Source organism: Schistocerca americana, chromosome 3, assembly GCF_021461395.2.
Source record: "Schistocerca americana isolate TAMUIC-IGC-003095 chromosome 3, iqSchAmer2.1, whole genome shotgun sequence".
Classification (NCBI taxonomy): Eukaryota; Metazoa; Arthropoda; class Insecta; order Orthoptera; family Acrididae; genus Schistocerca; species Schistocerca americana.
In genome coordinates this window covers 344,289,336-344,311,936 of record NC_060121.1, presented here as the reverse complement: position 1 = coordinate 344,311,936, position 22,601 = coordinate 344,289,336, and the positions used below count along the sequence as shown (strand labels likewise).

At 39.6% G+C, this 22,601-nt stretch overlaps 1 protein-coding gene across 1 annotated transcript in view; it reads left to right on the top strand.

Moving 5' to 3' along the window:
* Window positions 1–8,362, top strand: part of LOC124605774 (grpE protein homolog, mitochondrial) — a 42,034-nt gene extending 33,672 nt beyond the window's left edge. Inside the window, exon 6 of the mRNA XM_047137659.1 lies at window positions 8,060–8,362. Coding sequence (XP_046993615.1) covers window positions 8,060–8,170 — 111 coding nt within the window. The 3' untranslated portion in view covers window positions 8,171–8,362. The remainder of the gene's footprint in view (window positions 1–8,059) is intronic.
* The last annotated feature ends 14,239 nt before the right edge of the window (window positions 8,363–22,601 follow it).

Below are 22,601 nucleotides of genomic sequence, written 5' to 3'. Positions count from 1 at the left end.
CTACTTGTGGCGCAAGAGTGATGACTGCAAGTCAGGGGTTGGCCTGAGGATGATACTGTGTACAAAACTGGTTGCCAGTAGGCAAAATAAATAAACTGGGACTATAGATTAAAACATACTTTTTTGTATTAGAGAGTGTGTGAAGTCAAAGATAATACATATGTAAGAACTGTTTGGAGATGATAGAAAGGAGGAGCAGGTGGATGTAGACGAAAAAGATGGCAATAATACAAATCAAATGTAATCGGGGGGGGGGGGGGAGGGGGGGGATGGTGGTGGTGGTTAGGTGCACAGAGTGAGTCAGTTCTGGAGAAAATGGCTAGGGGAGGAAAATTAGAATAGGTTATATAGATTGAAGCACCAAAGGAAGTGGTATAGGCATGCATATTCAAATAGAGATATGTAAACAGGCAGAATACGGCGCTGTGGTTGGCAATGCCTTTATAAGACAGCAAGCGTCTAGTGCAATTGTTAGATCAGTTACTGCTGCTACAATGGCAAGTTGTCAAGATTTAAGTGAGTTTGAACGTGGTGTTACAGTCTGCGCACGAGCAGTAGGACACAGCATCTCCGAGGTAGCGATGAAGTGTGGATTTTCCCCATTTCATGAGTGCACCATGAATATCAGGAACCTGTTAAAACATAAAATCTCTGACATCGCTTTGGCCGGAAAAGGATGCTGCAACAACAGGACCGATGACGACTGAAGAGGATCGTTCAACGTGACAGAAGTGCAACCCTCTGGAAAACTGCGCAGATTTCAATGCTGGGCCATCAACAAGTGACAGCATACAGACCTTTTAATGAAACATAATCAGTTTGGGCTTTCAGAGTTGAAGGCCCACTTATGTGCCTTTGATGACTGCATGGCACATAGCTTTATGCCTTGCCTGGGCCCATCAACACCAGCATTGGACTGTTGATGACTGGATACATGTTGCCTGGTCAGACACGTCTTGTTTCAGATTGTATCAATCTGGTGGACGTGTACAGGTATGGAGACAAGCTCATGAACCCATGGAACCTGCATGTCAGCAGGGGACTGTTCAAGCTGGTGGAGGCTCTGTAATGGTCTGAGGAATGTGCCATTGGAGCGATGTGGGCTCCTGGTATGTCTAGATACAGCTCTGACAGGTGACACATATGTAATCATCCTTTCTGATCATCTGCAGCCATTCATGACCATTGTGCATTCCGACAGACTTGGGCAATTCCAGCTGGACAGTGGTACACCCCTCACATCCAAAATTGCTATAGCGTGGCTCCAGGAACACTCTTCTGAGTTTAAACACTTCTGCTGGCCACCAGACTCCCCAGACATGAACATTATTGAGCAAATCTGGGATTACCTTGCAACATGCTGTTCAGAATAGATCTCCACGCCCTTGTATTCTTACAGATTTATGGATAGCCCTGCAGAATTCATGGTGTCAGTTCCCTCCAGCACTACTTCAGACATTAGTCGAGTCCATGCCACATCGTGTTGCGGCACTTCTGCGTGTTCGCGGGGGTCCTACACGGTATTAGGCAGGTGTACCAGTTTCTTTGACTCTTCAGTGTAGTGTAGTAGGCACACAGGTCTCTCTGAATCATGTTGTAGAGCAAATTCAGGATATTGGAAATTGCCAAGACAGAGTTTTGGTGTGTCCATTTGTGCATTCTGACAAATTAGTGAACACATGTAAACTGACAAACGACATGAATAGTTTAGTGTATGTACTTGCCTTTAATCATGCAGAGTGAAAATCTCATTCTGGAAACATCCCCCAGGCTGTGGCTAAGCCATGTCTCCGCAATATCCTTTCTTTCAGGAGTGTTAGTTCTGCATGGTTCGCAGGAGAGCTTCTGTAATGTTTGGAAGGTAGGAGACGAGGTACTGGCAGAAGTAAAGCTGTGGGTACCGGGCGTGAGTCGTGCTTCGGTAGCTCAGTTGGTAGAGCACTTGCCCGCGAAAGGCAAAGGTCCCGAGTTCGAGTCTCGGTCGGGCACACAGTTTTAATCTGCCAGGAAGTTTCATATCAGCGCACACTCCGCTGCAGAGTGAAAATCTCATTCTGAAAAATTGATATTTGTTATATACTATATTTTATGGGTTATGAGATGCACCTCAATTTTTAAGCATTTTAAAAATTCATCATCATCATTGTTGTTCTCTTCTTATATAACATGGTCTTCACTGCTATCGAGAGCATTACTTACGCTGCGCTTCTTGGAAGATTTAACATTAGTGTCTTCTCTCATTCTAGAACACGACTGTTTTATCCGCGGACACACTTGTTTGATTGTAGGTAGTTTTAAAGCTCCCTTCGGTGTGAATTCATCTTGGGTTTCACCCATCAGCCATTTGTTCCTTTTTCTCTCATACACATTTTAAATGGTTTACTTATCAAGACATGAAGAGGTTGCAGTTGTGAAGTAAGTCCTCCCAGAATAACAGCAAGCGCTGTATTTCCCAGTCTCAGTTTCTCTTTCACAGAATTTTTCGAATGACTGCTAAAATGATCCAGCACAAGAAAACAACTCCTCTTCAACGAAGCATCTTTCCATCTCTCCCGCAACTTTGTTAATTGATAATTTCATAAGAGCCTTATACATCCAACCCTTGTCACATATGTGAACAACATTACCTTGTGGCATTTCAGGTTTTGGCATTGTTTTGCGCTTGAAAATGATCATTGGATTAAGTTTAGCGTAGTCAGCACAATGGAAAAGGATGAAAGTGTAGTGTATTTGTCATGTCCACGTGTTTCTATAGTTACAGTTTTAGCATTTTCCTTGGCAAAAGTTGTGTTACTCGGCACATCAAATGTCAGGGAAAATTTGTCCATATTCACTATTTGGCTCTGTTCCAACTTGGTTTTCTTTTGATGTTAAATAATAAAGTGATGGAAAGATAATATTTTTTGTTCACGCTCTTGCATTGTTTTCTGAGATATTTAGGTTTTGGTTTGCATGCTGAGTCCAAGATGCTTCATAAACCTGTAGCAGCAACCACCTTCACCCTTAAAGTCTGTTTCACTGTAGCTCTAGCTTACAATTGTGTATTTGAAACATTTTTGTATTAATTCCAATGCCATTTTGACGATGTCCATGAATCCATTTCAATATGTTATCTTCTAAATTTGGCCGTTTTGCGATTAGTCCTCTATTTGTGCATTTAGTCTTCCTCATTTTTTCATTTCTTTACGAGCCCACCAATTGCGAATGGTTTTTTGTGTTGGTAGAGGGCCAAAATGCCACTCAGCTGCTCTGTTCCATGTTGTGCTGCGTATGCTATTACTTTAAATTTATGGCCTGCATAATATGGATACCTTTAATTTTTTCCATTTTGAAACTAGCTACTAACAAAAATATTGTATTGTTACTAATAACACACATCACTTTCAATTAAAATTAACTGGCACTGTAGGCTTCAGTGATGATTATAGGCTGGACTGTGTCCTGGGTTTGTGACAGAGGGACGGGAAGGAGACAGTGTTAGCAATATTGTGAATCACCGCAATGTAAGTTTGTCGCATCGGTGCACTGCTTCCGAAGTGGAATTCAATGTTGCCAACTAGAGATGGGTTTCCCACAGCATTGAATATGTGGCATTTTTAAGATTGGTGGGAATCTTAACTAAAACACTGGACATTTTTGTATTAATTTCGAGTAGAATTCACACCTGAATTTTGTAGTCAATTTTTCGAAGAAAAAAGTGTGTCTTATAGTCTGTAAAATATGGTGAAGAGTAGTATGGTAAGACTTTTCCACTTGCAAAGTATTAGTTCCAATGTGCTGTTATGATTTGACGTGGACAGAAGACACCTTTTTTGTGTAGTAGAGTCTGTTGCTGTACATGAGTACTTTCCCACTTTCCCTTTTGGTGTATATAGATTTGTCAAGTGTCCCAGCATGTCATATAAAATTTTGGTGGTGCAGTTTTTCACTGAAGCCTCCTGCTGTTTCAAGGCTTTGCTTTTAGCTTAATTTATCTGCTTTCATCTGGTTTTTAAATATTTAACAAATAGAGGAATGCATGAAATAACTGCTACTGGTGAGAGTTTGTGTAATTTGAAGGAGAGTGCATATTTTTGCCATTCAGTCATTAGAAGAGTCCTGTGCCATTGCAAACTTTTGAATTGTATGAATATCTCTCTTCCTTCTCAATTTTTGTGTAGTATTATTTGGCCACACCTGTTGTGTGACTTGCATTTTCTGCACCTGTAGCACTCGCTTAAGAATCCCTTTTGTAACTCATTGAAACTGCGAGCATTCTGTAAAACACAGTGAAAGACAATCCATTGTGTACCAGTTGCCCAAACTAACATCACAGATGAGGGTATTATCAGGAGTACTCCAAGGCAGCGTGATAGGACTGCTGTTATTTTCTAGCAGCAGTCTACCACTATTTGCTGATGATGAAGTGGAGTATGGGAAGGTATCATCGTTGAGTGACTATACGGGGTTACAGTGTGACATAGACAAAATTTCTAGATGGTGTGATGAATGGCAGTTAGCTCTAAATGCAGAAAAATGTAAGTTAATGCAGATGAATAGGAAAAATGAACTCATAATATTAGAGTACAGCATTAGTAGTGTGCTACTTGACAGTCATGTTGATTAAGTGTCTAGGCAAAATGCTGCAAAGCAGTATGAAATGGAATGAGCTTGTAAGGGTTGTAGTAGGTAAGGCGAATGGTCGACTCGGTTTATTAGGAGAATTTTAGGAAAGTGTGGTTCGTCTGTAAAGGAGATCACATATAGGACAATAGTGCAACCCATTGTTGAGTACTGTTAGTGTTTGGGATCCGCACCAGGTTGGATTAAAGAAAGATACTGAAGCAGTTCAGGCTGCTAGATCTGTTACTGGTAGGTTCGAACAATATGCAAGTATTACACAGATGCTTTGGGAACTCAAATTGGGATCACTGGAGGAAGGCAACGTTCTTTTTGAGGTGTACTATTGAGAAAATTTAAAGAACCAGTATTGAAGGCTGGCTGCAGAATGATTCTACTGCTGCCAATGTACATTCCACATAAGATCTGTGGAGATAAAATTAGAGATATTAGGGCTCATACGGAGGTGTACAGACAGTCATTTTTCTGTTGCTCTATTTGTGAGTGGAACAGAAAAGGAAATGACTAGTAGTGGTAAGGGATATCCTCTGCCTCACACTGTATGGTGGCTTGCAGAGTATGTATGTGGATGTAGATGCATATGCAGATATAGACTGCTCTGTCAAAGGGATATTAAATGCTAATCTTCCTTTTTTTCATCTCTTCCAATAAATAATGCTATAGGTCCATTCTTGGCTTGATTATGGGGGAATTGCCTGTCTAGCTTAGAACATGTGAGCTGCACTGAGTTTGTAGATCTTTAGTTTCATGCAGCAGAGTGGCAGCAGGATTCCCATGGTGGCAGCTGTGGTGCTGACAGCAGTGGCCTCCCAGGTAAGGGATCTAAGAACTGACAGACAGAGCAACCCGTAACCCAAGTGTATTCTTCAAATTTTTCTTATTTTGTAATTGCAGATGGTATTACATATGTTGATTCAAGAGTGTTACTTCTCAAAAATGTGCAGCAGAATAATAGCAAGACTTTGGGGAAGTGAGGTAGCATATTGTCTAGCACTCTGGTTGCACAAACACCCAATCAGTAGCATCTCAGGCATGCTCTTCTTTTTATGTTAGTTTTTGTAATTGCTGTATTGGTTTGCGACTTTAAGCTCCTCTTGGAGCATCCAGCCGCCCCCATGGTGTTATTTCTGTCTAGTTAAGACTGGCTAACAAAGATGTGACGTAATGCCCCAATAATCAAGATTGCGAATTTTTTCATCTTCTGTTATTTTCTAGCTCAGAGGTCTGGAAGCTTTCATGTCTCCTACACCAATTTTTTCAGTTTTTCATAGACCTCGTGCTTTCCAGACATTGCATTTTTACAAATTCTTAGCAAATGTGTTTTTGACGCCTACTGACTTCGATAGGAATAACTGTAGAAGTAACCTGTATATTCGGCTGCTGTGTAACATCAAAACTTTGAACACAGCAACAACAAGAGCTTAACCTCTGAATATAAGGTGATCCTGTATTCTTCGAATGACCAATTTGGAGAAAAAGTGTCATCTTGTAGTCAGCTGTAACAAGCTGTGGACAGTGCAAATGCTCATACAGATGAAGAGCACCACCTTCTTGTTACTGAGAAGGGAGGAAGGAAGACTCCCTATCCATCCATCTATCCGCTTGTGTTCTTTTATCTGCCATGACATTTCACTCTGGTGGGAAGAGTCAGTGTGCCACTTTTTATGCCAGTGCATTATATTTCCTTTGAAAGAGATGAGATGTAAATTTCAGTCTGAACTTCTTAAATAATAGACATGGCATGAATTTTGAAGCTATATAACTGAATTACTACCTGATTAAAATTATAATAATTAAATAAAATCCAGTATTACCATTTTATCAAGTAGTCAACCAGTCACATTTTTCTTGAATGGTATTGTTTTAAATAATAAAGAAGACAAACTGTTTTCTTGTTTTTGGCTCCCTGGTTTTCGACATTTCAACAGATTACATTCTGTAACATTATTAATATGTTAATAATATTTTACACAAGTTTTAATTTCCGTGATTCTCTAGGACTACGATGCTGTGGTAAAAAAATCTTTATTGAATTAGTGCTATAGCTGAAATACCAGAACAATAAGGGCAGCAGAGTGGGAACAAACAGAAATTTTTTACTCTTAATTCAATTTTTTAAGTAACACTGTGATGCTGTCAGTGCACGAGTTACCCTATTTGAAAATTTGTGCAACTCAATTTAGAACCAAAGAAAGGAAAGGAGATTGGACATTATAAAAATGTTGAAGGTCAGAAGGCATCAAAATATACACTGATCATCATAATCAAGGATTGTGGGCTCTGTTATCAGTTGCCTTCTTCAGACTCTCTTGATCCATGCTAAACTTGATATCCAGGGTTTTTACAATTAAAGTGTGTACTTGAGCCATAGTGCAAGGTAAACTATTTACCATGTGGGTACTAGCTATATTAGAATGATGATCAGATTGTGTTAAAGACATGACTTGCCATTGGGCGCAGGTACTGGTACACTGACTTTGGATTGAAATACAAGAATCTTTGTGCATTATAGTTGTAGTCAGTCAACCTGGGTGTGGACAAGGGGAGCAAGACTTGGCTTGTAAACCTATTTCGATAAAACCATGGCAATAGTGCTGCTGCTCTTCATGAGTATCGAAGCATGAAAGATACATGAAGAGGTCCTCTTTCCACACCGGGGTTGAACAACAATGTGGAAGCTTGAATTAACTGGCGGTTTTGGAATTGCTTCTAGTAGAGACTGACAGCCAGTTGCACCCAAATTGCTTAAGTTGTTTAGAAGTGCTACGAACAGTTGTGAAATGGTATACGTACAAACTTCCAGGCTGTCATAGATTCAGGTGGTTGTCACATTGAGCAACGTATGTTAACCTGGAATTTAAACAGGGTATGTATTTAATTTGTTACCCTCTCGTGTGGAAATTAATATGTTTCTTTCAAAGGTTTTTCATTATTTATCTTCCACATGCCTTTACAAATGTTTCCACAAAGTTTCATTTTCCTACAATCGCTTGTTTTTCATGGGGGTCCTTTCTAGTAGCGAAAGTTTAATATAACCACCATATATTTGCTGCGTACTTGCATCCTTTTGATATGCTATGCTTCCTCCCCTCATATATGCTGTAGCATGCCACAGAAATTGAAGAGCAACCTTTCTTCATTTGGTATTGCAGATTTTTAGTTTGATACCTACACATTTCAAATGCATTACTTTGATACAGTGTGGATGGTTTGCAGTGCATATTTATGCTTTTCCGTGGGCGATCAACGTTTTGATTAATCAATAGGTGTATATGTATTGGAAAGATATTACAGAATTTTGTCACTTGTCGGCTTGATGGTGCCCCTGCTAGTTACAAGAAATATGTTTTAATATCTTTGAGATCACTACCTTACAATTACCTATTACTACTTCTACTACTACATCTGCTACTGTTTTAACTCCTTTTATTATTTGCAGGAAGTTGAAGGAAAAGAGGCAGGCACTGTGATTGTTGTCACAAATACTGGTTACAAGCTACATGAACGTGTAATTCGACCAGCAGTGGTAGGTGTGGCTAAAGCCAAATAAGGTGGTGTCTTGTTTTGTAGGACTGTGTACATATGGTGATTGTACTCAGAGGTGTGGATGTCATTAAGCCTTTATTTTTTATTCTTCAGTGTTGTGGGCATTGACTTTCTATTGTAAAAACATGCGATGACCTGCATTTAGTGCCTGTAAATCCTGTTGTGTATATACAAGTGAAATATAATTTTTGTTGCATGTTTTGTTTACAATGTCATTGTACTTCAGATTGACAGTTGTACACAATTGTATATGAAGCAACGATCTTCTCCAAAGTGAATTTTTCGTGGTGCTCTACCACTTGAGAAGACTCTTTACGCAGTGTAACACTTAAGAATGCTTGTTTTTGACTCAGAAAGATGAACCAGGTCCACATTGAAAGTACATTGCTGGTCTTGTACACAGGTAAGTTCAAGCATCCCTTTTGCACTACTATCTAGACAAATGGTGAGCTGTATCATGTCTTTATATTACAAACACAGTGCACAAACAATTAAAATACAAAGAAGAAAATTTACATGGTAACTGTGTGTATGATATGAAAATCCCAGCTGCTTCTTCATCCATCGTAGGTTAAGATGATGTGGCAGTGACAGGAAGGGAAGCTGGGAAGAAAATGGAAAAGTAGTGCTAAACTAAAGAAACTGCAAAAAGATAGGAAATGAAGGAGGTAAGACCTGGGTGAAATGAAGGAACCAGAAGTTGTGGAAGGGTTGAGGGAGCTTCTTTAACTCAGTGTTGGACTAACATGGGAAATGAGTAGAATAGAAAGCGAAGATGAAATGTGGAAGTCAGCAGAGGATCACAGAGGTAAAAAGACAATGCCTGGTGGAAATCCTGGGATACCACAATGTATTGAATTTCATTGATGATGGGGAAAATATGAAAATGCAGCAGGTGATAGATGAAAGGGAATATGGATTTCTAAATAATGACTTTGACAGAAAGTGCAAAATAGTTGAGCAGGAATAGCTAGAGGAAAACTACAGATGTAAAAGTTTGCATAACGACAGACAAGATATATGTAACCAGTAGGAACACTGAGAAGATCTATGGAGAAAAGAAAAGGAACTGTATGACTATAAAGAGCTCAGACATCTATAAGGGAAACTGTGAGGGGAAATATTATGGAAAAAGAAGAGGAAGTAGGTGAAGTTGAGATGGGAGGTAAGATACTGGAAGAATAATTTGACAGAGTACTGAAAGACCGAAGTGAAAACAAGGCTCTTGGGGAGGTAACATTCCCTCAGAATTATCGATGTACTTGGAGAACCAAGCATGACAAAATTATTTTACCTGGTGTGAATGGTAAATAAGAGAGCCGAAATAGTTCCAGGCTTCCAAAAGACCTTAATAATTCCAAGTTCAAAGCATCCAGGTGCTGACAGGTTTGAATACTACTGAACCACCAGTTAAATAAGTTGTTGTTGTGGTCTTCAGTCCTGAGACTGGTTTGATGCAGCTCCCCATGCTATTCTATCCTGTGCAAGCTTCATCTCCCAGTACCTACTGCAACCCACATCCTTTTGAATCTGCTTAGTGTATTCATCTCTTGGTCTCCCTCTATGATTTTTACCCTCCACGCTGCCCTCCAATACTAAATTGGTGATCCCTCAGAACATGTCCTACAAACCGATCCCTTCTTCTGGTCAAGTTGTGCCACAAACTTCTCTTCTCCCCAATCTTATTCAATACCTCCTCATTAGTTATGTGATCTACCCATCTAATCTTCAGCATTCTTCTGTAGCACCACATTTCGAAAGCTTCTATTCTCTTCTAGTCCAAACTATTTATCGTCCATGTTTCACTTCCATACATGGCTATACTCCATACAAATACTTTCAGAAATGACTTTCTGACACGTAAATCAATATTCGATGTTAACAAATTTCTCTTATTCAGAAACGCTTTCCTTGCCATTGCCAGTCTACATTTTATATCCTCTCTACTTCGACCATCATCAGTTATTTTGCTCCCCAAATAGCAAAACTCCTTTACTACTTTAAGTGTCTCATTTCCTAATCTAATTCCCTCAGCATCACCCGATTTAATTTCACTACATTCCATTATCCTCGTTTTGCTTTTGTTGATGTTCATCTTATACCCTCCTTTCATGACACTGTCCATTCTGTTCAGCTGCTCTTCCAAATCCTTTGTTGTCTCTGACAGAATTACAATGTCATCGGCGAACCTTAAAGTTTTTGTTTCTTCTCCATGGATTTTAATACATACTCCAAACTTTTCTTTTGTTTCCTTCACTGCTTGCTCAATATAAAGATTGAATAGCATCGGGGAAAGGCTACAACCCTGTCTCACTCCCTTCCCAACCACTGCTTCTCTTTCATGTCCCTTGACTCTTATAACTGCCATCTGGTTTCTGTACAAATTGTAAATAGCCTTTTACTCCCTGTATTTTACCCCTACCACCTTCAGAATTTGAAAGAGAGTATTCCAGTCAACATTGTCAAACGATTTCTATGCTAGAAACATAGGTTTGCCTTTCCTTAATCTAGCTTCTAAGATAAGTTGTAGGGTCAGTATTGCCTGACGTGTTCCAATATTTCTACAGAATCCAATAAGATATGTTTGGAAAATACTAACACCAATTATTTACAAAAGAATGGAAAAACTTATAGAAACCAACCTCAGGGAAGGTTCAGTGTGGGTTCCGGAGAAATGTTCAAATCAATACTGACACTACGACTTAAACTAGAAGATGGGTTGAAGAAAGACATACCTTTATAGCATTTGTAGATTTAGATAGCTTTTCACAATGTTTATTAGAATATACTCTTTGAAATTTTGAAAGTATCATAGATAAAGTACATAGAGCAAAATGTTATTTATGACTTGCACAGAAACAACTGCAATTATCAGAGTGTGACATTAAAGGGAAGCTGTAGTTCAGAAGGGAGTGAGATAGGGTTGTATCCTTTCTCTGATGATCTGCAATCTGTACATTTGAGCAGTTTATGAAGTAAACAAAGGAGAAATGCGGAGAAAGCAGATGAAAAATAAAGCCTTTGAGGTCTGCAAATGATATCGTAATTATGTCGGAGGCAACAAAGAACTTGGAAGAGCAGTTGAATGGAATGGATAGTGCCTGGAAAAGAGATTATAAGATACTAATTGAATGCAGTTGTATTAAATCAGGAGATGCTGAAGGGAATAGATTAGAAAATGAGACACTAAAAGTAACAGATAAGTTCTGCTATTTGGTTAGCAAAATAACATGCTGGTCGAGGTGCAAAATGCTGACAGGCAATAGCAAGAAAAGCATTTCTGAAAAAGGAATGTGTTAACACCTAATATATTTAAGTGTTAGTAAATCTGAAGATGTGTCTTGAGTGTATTCTTGTATGAAAGTGAAACATTACTACAAGCCATTAAGGCAAGAAGAGAATAGGACCTTTTGAAATGTTGTACTGAATCGGATTGGAAAGGGGGGGGGGGGGGGGAGGAGGAGGAGGAGGAGGAGGAGGAGGAGGAGTGTGTGGTAGAACTTTCTAAAAGAAGGGATCATGGGCCGCATCCTTATGCATCAAGGAATGGCAAGTTTGGTAATGGGAGTAAGTGTGGGAGATAAAAATTGTATGGGAAGACAGAGGTTTGAATACAATAAGCAGGATCCAATTGATGTAGGGCACAGTAATTACCCTGTGATGTTGAGGCTTGCACATGATAGGCTAGTGTGGGAAACTGCATCAAAACAGTCTTCGGATCACAACAGAAGCAGCAGCAGCAGCAGCAACAAGAGACTCACAATATGAAGACAAGTTTTCATTGTGTTTAAAGTTATGGATCTGACAACACATTGTGGCTCTTTAGTGAACTCCGCAAAAATTGTTTTATTAGTGACAATTTTTGTAGTATGAGGTGATAAGTCTCCATCTGTATACATCCGCCTTGTTTATAATACTCTGAAGAAGCCACTGATGTAATCTTGAAATTAAAAATGTCTTTCTGAAGAGAGCTTGTGCTGGCTTCACTGTATGTCCAGTGACCTTACAGAAAGACACTACTAATGAATATTCAGATTTTTTTTCTTTCTCCAGAGCAATAATGTCTCCTAAGACTTTCTAACCTCTGCTGATTTGAAACATGCTTTTAATATGAGATCTGTCAGTAAGCTGCTCTTCATTGTCAAAAAAATTGTGCACATAATACGTATATGAACCCAGTGACATAATCATAGTTACAAGCTTGTGAATTTAGGCCGAGGAAAATACTAATAGACGTCAACATGACTAATTGTTCCTACACATTCCTTTCATATTATCAGAATTTTTATCGTCATGTGATTCATACATTGTCTAATCATCAAAGAAAAGGTAAGTGGAATCATATTAAACATTTGCTTCGTTTGGAAACACATGGCTATCTAGAGTACACACACTTGCTTTCATTTGAGATGAATTATAGTAATTATTTTGGGATTGTTTGGCTTCTGTCAATTTTTTGAAAATAAATTACTGACTCAAGAATGTTAGAAAGGTTACCTTAATCATTCCAGTAACAAAGAAAATTAAAAGTAGTTTATTCTTCTTTTGGAGAGGAGCATGATTTTCTTTGCTACACTGGACACTATTTGCATTGTGTACCATATATTTGAATGAAAGGTACTAATTGCCTGAAATCCATAAAATTTCTTGAGATACATATGTTCGGGTGTAGATACGATAGATTTACAAAGTCTCCTTTTGCAAAACTGTGTTATGTTTTTGCAATGTGAAAATAAATTGTGTGCTGATACTAGATGAATATTTTAAACCATTCACATCACTTGCAAAAATCCCCCCCCCCCCCCCCCCCCCCCACCCTCTCCTCAATTTTATGCTCTTCATGTTCTAAGATACAACAGTTCTCTGCTTTTAAGGTATTTATCATTACCAATCAGTGAAATTTTTCATAGTATTTAAATTTATGAAATGTATTGATTGTCAAACACTTTTAATATCATGCAAGGGTATGGCCTTGCAGGTGTTTCGTCAAATAACATTGAAGTATACAATTTTGCTTTGAAGTTTCTGCCATGACTGTTACACTTCATGTTATTTCTCACCTTAGCCCACCAGTTTGTGGCTCACTTCCAGTTCTTCCATCTTTAGTGCTAGTTTTTGATTCTCATATATCTTCTAAAAGATTTAATTTTGTCCATAAACTTTTGTCTTTGTCATGCTCTCTATCTTCTTTTTCTCCCCTCCCCACACCAAACTCATTCTCTTGATCAGAGTAACAAACTGGGATGAATGACAAAGCAAATTGGTAATTATGTTGTTCCTACTAACAGTGACACTCTTGAGCAGGCTCCTTGTGTCACCTGCTCTTATCACTTCTTTGGTTGTGCATCTGTCAGTCCACAGTATCTTCAACTTTCTCCGCCAATTCCACATCTTCTCAGCTTACAAACTTCCTTTTTTCACCACCTTTGATATGGAAGTGTTTGCCCCCATACATGCAAATGTTCCAAAAGTAGCTTTTAAATAATCCTTTTCTAATAGTCAATGACACTGTTGCCAGTAGTTTTCTATTCTGGATAAGTAATTTTTTTTTCCTGTGCTATTCTAGCTTTAGCAGCAATTGTGCTTTCACCACCCTTTGTTATACAACTTTTGAGGTACCTACTGAAACTATGATAATTTCAAATGAAATGACAGTTGAAACTCTCTGTGAGGTTAATGAATTATTCAACGAATTATTTAAAACATGATTTTCAAGTTTTGAAGGTAAACTAATGGTTTCAGTGATATCTTAAGTCACGTTTATTCCAAAGTTTTTTTTTTTTTTTTTTTTTTTTTTTTTTTTTTTTTTTTTTTTACATGAATTTTCATTTAATTTTACCACTGATGGAGATATTTTTCACGTTTCACGGAACAGGATGTTTGTTCTTTGTGATTTTCAAAGCACTTCGACATCTATTTGAGGTGCATATTACATTTGTGCCTTGTGCCTGCAATACGTGCTGTAGAAACCATGCTGTCATTGGACCTCAAGGCATATCACACAAGGAAGGAAGGTAGACAGGTTAGAGTTGAATGTCCCATCCACAGCATGATCAATAGATGGAATATCACACAGCATTATTATCTGGTCTTTGTCATCTCACTGTTTGTGTTTGTTCTCTGTTATAAGATTATTTTATTCTTCACTAAAATCAAGTTCTAGTCTTCTCAACACGATTACATTACCAGAGAAGCCTCCAGTACAATCATATTTATTTGGAATTAAAAGAAATTTCTCAAATCAACAGCTATATTCTCTTTGTAGAGACACACAAGTTCAGGTTGGTTAGTTAAAAATACCAAATAAATGAGGGGAAGATGTTCGTTATAAAATTCTGGGAGTCTAATGGCCAGTCCATAATAACTCTGAAGGATGTCTATTTCAGTTTCTGTCACTCTGCCTCAACCAGAGATTTTCCATCAGATAGCAACTTTAATTTCTCTTCGTGGCTTCCTCAATCTAGCACCCATCCTCCTTTGTACATGTCCACAACATTCCAGTTTTGTTATCAAGGTATCACCATAAACATTGAACTCATTAATTTTATTGAGTCCCCATCACATAGGTAATTTTGTATATCTAATGTTATAAACTGGCACCGACATCTGAAATATTTTTAGAGCTCCATCACACTCTTACCTCCAATGGACCAAGGATGGTGGAGTTCTAGCTTGTTACAGCCTTGCCTCCTGTTCCTTGCTGGTTGTGTGATGGTGTTTCCTCCTTCCTCAGCTGTACGACTGCGTCTTCCAGGATGTAGTCCCAGTCGCACGGCGTAAATACGGGGTTCCCGTTGATGATGTTGAGATCCTTTCTTGTGGCGAATTCGAGCATTATTGCCCGGTGTCCACCACGGAAGTCTAGTGGCCTATGTGGTAGCGAAGGCTTCTGCATGCCTTCTACCTGGGCAAAGAGGTATGGGTTTTGCTGCTCGTTGAAGTGCCCATCCTGCAGCAAGATGGCGATCTTCTTCTGCTGTCGGGAAAGGGATGACATCGGTGCGCAGTTTCCCACCCTCTTCTTCATGTTTCTTCTGGTGTTTCAACTCCCTATCGGGAGTTGGGGAAGGGGACGACAGTGCCACATCCATGGGCGTCTCACCGGTCTCCTGTGTTGCTTCAGGTTCCAGGGTGATGTCCGTTTGTGTTGCTACGGAACACCCGTCTGGGCCGCCGCGTCCACCCTTGCTTGTCGAGCCACCGTGGAGGTGGCGTCGGGGATGGGTGTCTTCTTCATCGCCATCCTGAGTTCCTCCCGCAGCTGTTGGAGCTGCTGGTGAATGGCGAAGAGCTCCTTCTGTGTGGCTGCCCTCTTTGCCTCCATTGCGGCTTTGAGAGCAGTCACTGCGTCGTCGGTGGCGGCACTGAGCGGGACTCCAGCATCACCGACATCTTGTTGACGCGGTCCTTGTGGGGCTGCAACCTCTTCCTTATGTGACGCTTTTCTTGCGGTGGCCTGTGTCCTCTTCTTTCGGTATGCGCAGCTGTGCAAATTTGCACCACGCGCGCCACCACAGTTCACGCATGTGGGCACCACGTGTTGTGGTTTATCGCAGTTGTGCGTGTCATGCGCCTTGGTGCATTTCAGGCATGGGACTGCCTCCTTGCACATCCTGGCGATGTGCCCGACCTTCTGGCAGCGGTAACGCTGCCTCTTGTGCTGTGGTCTGCTTTGCCTCTTCTTCTTGTTGCCCCGGCCATCTCGCGCCAGTGTGAGCAGGAGCTTGGCACGGCAGCCAGCTTGCCTTACTTTCTGCGTCCCGACGTGGCATTGGGCTAGTGGCATTGGCGTCCGCGAGCGACGGTAACGAAGTGCGTGAGAACACTGATGTTCAATATGTCCTTCAGTGTTACCATGGCAGGTGTGACAGTACTTACACATAAGCACTCAACATCAACAACTTTTCCATTCTCCAGAGAAGTAGCACTTACAACACCAAAGGAAATGATGTCCCCAACATTGCCATGTCCCATCAAGTGCAACAGCAGTGTCCCTGGTTCCACTAATATTTATAGTTTCTTCTACTGCACATTTCATAGATGCTTTAGACACAACTGTCAAGGCACCTAAAAGTATTTTTAAGTACTTGCTGTACCTACTGGGAGGAGGAGGAAGGTCCATCAAACCAGAAGTTTAGAGCAGCCTTTTTTCCTTGTCCTATTGCATGCACTACGTACACTAACTTCAAATTCACATCATATGAATTATGCACAATGTTTGAAGTCATTTTCGAGCTAGATTTATTGCAGGATCTACCCAGAACAACTAATTTTGACGCTGAACCTTTCCTGCTACTGTGTTGTTCAGTTACTTCCAGACAGCCTACACCATCACATTGTCTACATTTCACCACTTCCTTTATCAAAGAAGATAAGATGCCCACATCATCAACAACAACAAATCCAAAATAGTCATTGTTAGCACAAAAATTTGAATTACTAGGAGGCATGCCTTGTGGAAGTTTCTTCCCTGAAGAATTTATACAGTGGTTATTTTAAACAGTGTGGCTTTTGCTTTGTTTGTGAACTGGTTACCATGGAATTTCCTTTTATTGAATCTCTTGATTTGTGGAATAACTTGTATTTGTTGCACACATAAAGGATATGTACTTCAACAAATATATGTAGCACTTGGGCAACAAACATTCAGTAACATTTGAACAAACTGCTTCAGCGAAACAAAAGTAAATACTAGCAAAGATTATCATTTACAGACACTAGAAACCTGCACTGTTACCAACATATACAATGTATCATACATACAAACGCTGGAAACAAAAGGTTCAGTTCTTTTTGAAATTATACTGGCTTCTGTAACAGAAATAAAGGGGGCATGGCAACATACATGACCGTAACCTTAAAGTTTGGTATATATAGGTAATTTTTCATTTGAAAAATTGAAAATTTGAAAAATACCTATGGGTATTTATCAATGTAATCAGGAAAGACTATATAATTTAATAAAATCATTACAAAATTTCTGTTTTTCCACCATTTATAAGTAACCTGTATCTTTAAGTTAGTAAAAGTAGTGTGTCAGTCTAGGGACCAATGACCTCAGCAGTTTGGTCCCTTAGGAATTCACACACATTTGAACATTTTTTGAATATTGCAACTTTTATTTATCAGGGCATCACATGATTTCTATTGTTCAAAATACATTTTACAGTTGTGAAATAGCAGTATGTTGAAATGTATAACAAACTGCTCTTCTTCATTCATCAAAATTTTGTGTATAGATCCTCAATAATTGTGACCATATTTTAAAACATAGCAAAAAGGAAATTAAAGTATCTTGCAGAGGTAAACATGCCACTTCTAATTACAGATGAACGAACTTCTTTAGATCTGGGGTTTCTGAAATGTAAGAGCTCAAAATAGCCTAAATATCAAGTAAAAATTTACCTCCAGTTTTCTCAAGAATCATCCATTTCTGGTAACTAAACTGTGCATAACCCTTGCCCCTCCCCCTAAAAAAAAAAAAAAAAAAAAAAAAAAAAAAAATATGCCCGATGCTTAATATGACAAATACTCCTGGAAATAATCCTTCCTGAACTTGTAACATTTTTCACTACAGTGGAATTTTTTGAAAATTTTGAGAGCCATTGGTCTGGGAAATACTGTATCAAGACTCTTTAATAACTTTTGTACCTCCTACCAGCCAAACCATTAACTATTGCACAAACTTTCAGGGCTGTATCTTAACTGTTTGATGAAAAACCACCACTTCAAAAATTGCAAATAATTTCACATCATAAAATTTCTATTCTGCACTTAGGGACACTAAAAGGCCAATTATTGGACATTGTAAGCTACTGATGTTTGGAATAACAAATTCTGGGGTGGTAAGATGGGAATGGTTTCTAAAATTAGATCACTCAAAAAGGAATATTATTTTGAGGTGTCCTAACAGCTTTTCATTGCCCACATCAATGAATTATGCTTTCAAAGGCTGTAATGCATGGTCTGATTTCACTGAAATTCACTGGATAACACTACAAGACTCATCCTGCTTTGTTTTTTAGGAAGTTTGCCACAGTATCATTGGTAAATGCTGAGCTTGCCATGAAACATTGCGCCTCACCTTGTGTGTTAAAGACAAATGATCAACATGCGATCAAGTGGACTGTAAGTACTTAGTTGTGTGAAGGTAAGTTATAGTTAATGGAGCACGAAAGTGATTCAATTTATGAATGAACAAAATAGCAGTAGTTTGTCATCAGACTGTGTAGCTGAAGTAAATGGGTAGACTGTACATGAATATGCTGAAGTTGCCCAGTCTATTGGTGTGTCAGTGTGGGCTGTGCAATTTGTTTGCAAGGATGCTGTACCACTTGCAGTCATGAAATATATCATCAGAAAAAAGGTCCAGAAAGGATGCTAACTGACAGGAACTGGACACAAGTGTTACACCTTGTCAGTGGAAGTCAGTTTCAAGCTTAAAAGAAATCTCTACTGTCAGTAAATGCAGGCCCATCTCAACCAGTTTCTGAGTGAAGGAGACAACATGCAGCGGGCATTTCAAGTGTGGTAGCTTGCAAAAGACCATTGCTCAGTGTGGCAAATAAAGTGCCTGTCTTTGAGTCAAAACAGCACGGAAACTAGGTAGTGGCTGGCTGACGGCACTCAGCTGTGATTTTTGTATCCTTTGAAATAAAATGGCACAAGATATCGAGAGCAGTAACTGCCCAGTTAACTGTTTAACACTCCCCCCTCCACCCCTGCCCTATGTGTATAGGGGCTGTAGTTCAGGCCAGAAGTTACACTGAATATGAGTCGGGATGCTTATTTCACCATTCACATTGACCCACCTATAGGCCTCTCTTGTACACCTTCATTATGAGTATGCTGTAGACTCTGTCAGGATTCACGGGGTTGCTCACAAGTGTTCCTGTTTTGACAAACACACTGGCGCCCTGTTTGACAGCTCTGCTAAACCACCCAGTCTTAAGCCAGTAAAAAATGTCTGGAATGATTTGGAACAGAACGTGAATCAACCCAGCAATTGGATTGTTCTACATGATCTAATCAGTGTGCCACCTCAGATGGATATGGCATGTTTGAAGAAAGTTGTGGACACACTCCTGTGCTGCATTGAGGCCACTAGCAAGACTAGAGGCAGCATTACACAGTATTAATGTGAGATCTCTTGGAAGTGGCTTAATTTTTTGTCCAGTGTTCACCTTACCCAATGGGTCACTGTTCAATATGAAGAAATATTTCTAGTAGGAAGATTTCATTCAGAAACTGGTATTAGAATTTTTCTGTAATTTTACAGGAAATATACAGGGTGATTACAATTAAAATACCACCATTAGATGGTGCTGTGTGTGTCATAGTACATAAATGAAAACACCTGTCATTCGCATGACCCATTGTAGTTGGTGTAAACATGTCGGGTACACGGCTTTTCCTCCTTTTGCGTCTGCAACATTCGGCATGACTGTCTCAATGCTGGATCGCGCTCTGCTTGTAAATCTGCATTACAAGAATGATGACTGTGCATACGTTGCTCTGCAGAAGTTCCGGACACTGGAGGGTTCGAAAAAAGGCATTGGTCCGATGACTGCCATGGGTCTGGAGAAAATGATTTGGAAATTCAAAGAGACAGGTTCTTTTGGTGTGCAACCCGGTAGAGGGAGGAAATGAATTGATTCGACACCAGTGGCCACAGCAGTGGAGGAGGTGAGAAGTGGTGGTGTGCAAAAGTGTAATGCACACAGAATTGCCCAAACATTGGATGTACCCATGAGCACAGTGCAATAAAATCCTACAAAACATACTTCTTTACCATCCATTGAAAATTACCCATGTGCAAGAGTTCCTTCCTGTTGACCTGCCAGCAAGAGAGATCTTTGCTTTAGAATTTCTTGCTCGCAAGGAAGTGGACAATGATTGGTGGTGGAATATTTTGTGGACAGAAGTAGTCCACTTCCATCTGACTGGATGTGTCAATACACAGAATTTTCGAATATGGGTAACGAAAAATCCACACGCAAATCAACCAGTACCACTTTATCCTGAAAAGGTTGTTGTGTTGCAGGCTTATGGCATTTATCATAGGGCCATATTTTTTCGAAGAGGCAGGTGCTTCTGGTCCTGTTACCTGTACCATCACTGGTAAGTGCTATCAGTGTCTTTCATGTAATCAAGTCATTCCAGCTCTCCAGCAGCATGGATGTGTGGATGGGATCATTTTTATGGATGGTGCACTTCTGCACATTGCAAACCCAGTTAAGCAGCTGCCTGAAGTGCCATCTTTGGAATGCTGGAGTTATCAGATTCCATTTCCCTACAGCCTGGCTGTCCTAATCACCTGATCTTAATATGTGTCACTTCTAGCTGTGGGGCTCTCTGAAAGATGTTTTCAGTGTTCCAGTTGCAGACATAGCTGCATTGAAGGCATGCATTGCGCCAACACATTCTGAATATGACCCTGGAAACACTTCGATCAGTTGTGTGGAACATGCTCTTTCTCAATTTTAACTTTTGCAGAAAGCGGCAGACAGCATATTGAATATGTTTTGCCGCCAATCACATGGAAATTAATAATCAGATTCGATTGATGCTTTTTGGCCCCAGAACAATTAAAAACTGATTTTGACTGTCCGATGTGATATGACCTTGCTGTGGTGGATGGGCTTACGCAAATAACAGTATCACACCTGTACACCCAAGTACACTGTGTAGTACAGTTTAATGTCAAACGTACACCTCACACATTGTTGTATGATTCATTTGTCATTTGTAGTCTACCACTATTAAATTATGCTTACAGCACCATCTATTGCTACGTTTTGTAACTATTTTCCTTCTGCCATAAATTTACCACCTTCTCCGATAATATTCTGTTGCAATTTGACGTCATTCTCACCAGTGGTGTTATTTCTACATGGGTTTGAAAATTTTAACTTTAATTATAGTCACCCTGTACGTGACAGGTTCAGTGTGAAATTTTTGCTATTTGGCTGACTCTTTAAAAGTGAGTGTTAAGCACATTTTCACTTTAGTAATGAAGGCAGACTGTTCTGGTATGTAAGAAATGGATTTTAAAACAAGCTACTTCTTTGTCACAAACTTAATTTAAATGCAGTAACTTTTTTTTTCCTTAATGCTTTCGCTCCAGTGGTTTGAATTCGTTCTGTTCAGAAAGAATGAAATGTGCTCTGTTCGGTCTCAAAACTGAAATTCCATAATAGTTATAATTTTAAACTTGGCTAAGGTGGATGCCTTTCTCACACATGGTGATTTTTAATTTACATTAATCACATTTGTGATCCATAGTTCTATTTCTCACAGATATCAAATGCTGGTGCAGTGTTGAATTACTGTTGCAATTGTGCCATTCACTATTCCCATTTATGAGGATCAGCTGTACCAGTATGTCCATTGCACGCAACTTACCTTGCACCAATTCTAATACATTTGGGGTGCACTGATCATAGTAGTACAGACTGTAGGGTGTTATTAGAGTGCAGTGTGTAACACAGCTGCTGCAATATGTCTGCACTTGAATTATACTTCATGGATTGGTGTGTGTGTGTGTGTGTGTGTGTGTGTGTGTGTGTGTGTGTGGGGGGGGGGGGGGGGGGGAGGGGGGGGGGCATTGAAGTTCTTGGAAGGACTGATTGTGCTGTTCCCACCACAAAGCCATGAAGCCATGAAGCATATGGAGTAAGGTGGGGATACTGAGCTGTTGGTGAATGTTGTGACATGATGGCATGATAACATCATGCACTTTTAATTAATAAATTATGCTAAAGTAGCATCAGATGCCACACAGTATTTCTAATAGCAGATGCACATTTCCATGAGGCCCGCTAGTTATAGAACCACTGCTGAAAATCCAAAGCTTTATAGCTATTCCTTCTTGAGGGAAGACTACTGTGAAGAGGAACCTACAAGAAAATTATAAATAACTATTTCCAGAAGAATGGAAAATTTTTGAAGAGGATGCCACAAGTTATTCAAGACACTCAACATGTTCTTTCAGAAGTGGTGGTGAAGTTTCTGTCCTCAGTTGTTCTGCCTTGTCTCACAATTGACACCAAAGCACTCGTGTCAAAATCCAGACTTGCCTGCTTTGCAGACACAATCATTTGCTTTGCAGACACAATCATTTCGCTGTTGCACACTGGTAAGAACAATGATTATACTAGAAGTAACATCCATCAAGGTAAGAGGGTTATTTTTTAAATAAGGTCCATTTGTGAATGAGAGGGAGAAAATGATGCAAATCAATGCAGTGTGATGTGTGTCTGCTCCCAGCTCACTTCGCATGTGTTTGAATGCAATTTAAAGCTTTGTCTATGTGCTGAATTGTAGAAGAAAATTTTCACTGCCAACTGAGAGATACAGTCTCTAATTAGATTCAAGAAACTCCATTGTGCCATACAAACAAGCAGCATGGCTGTTGTTCCTTGACAATGCAAGGT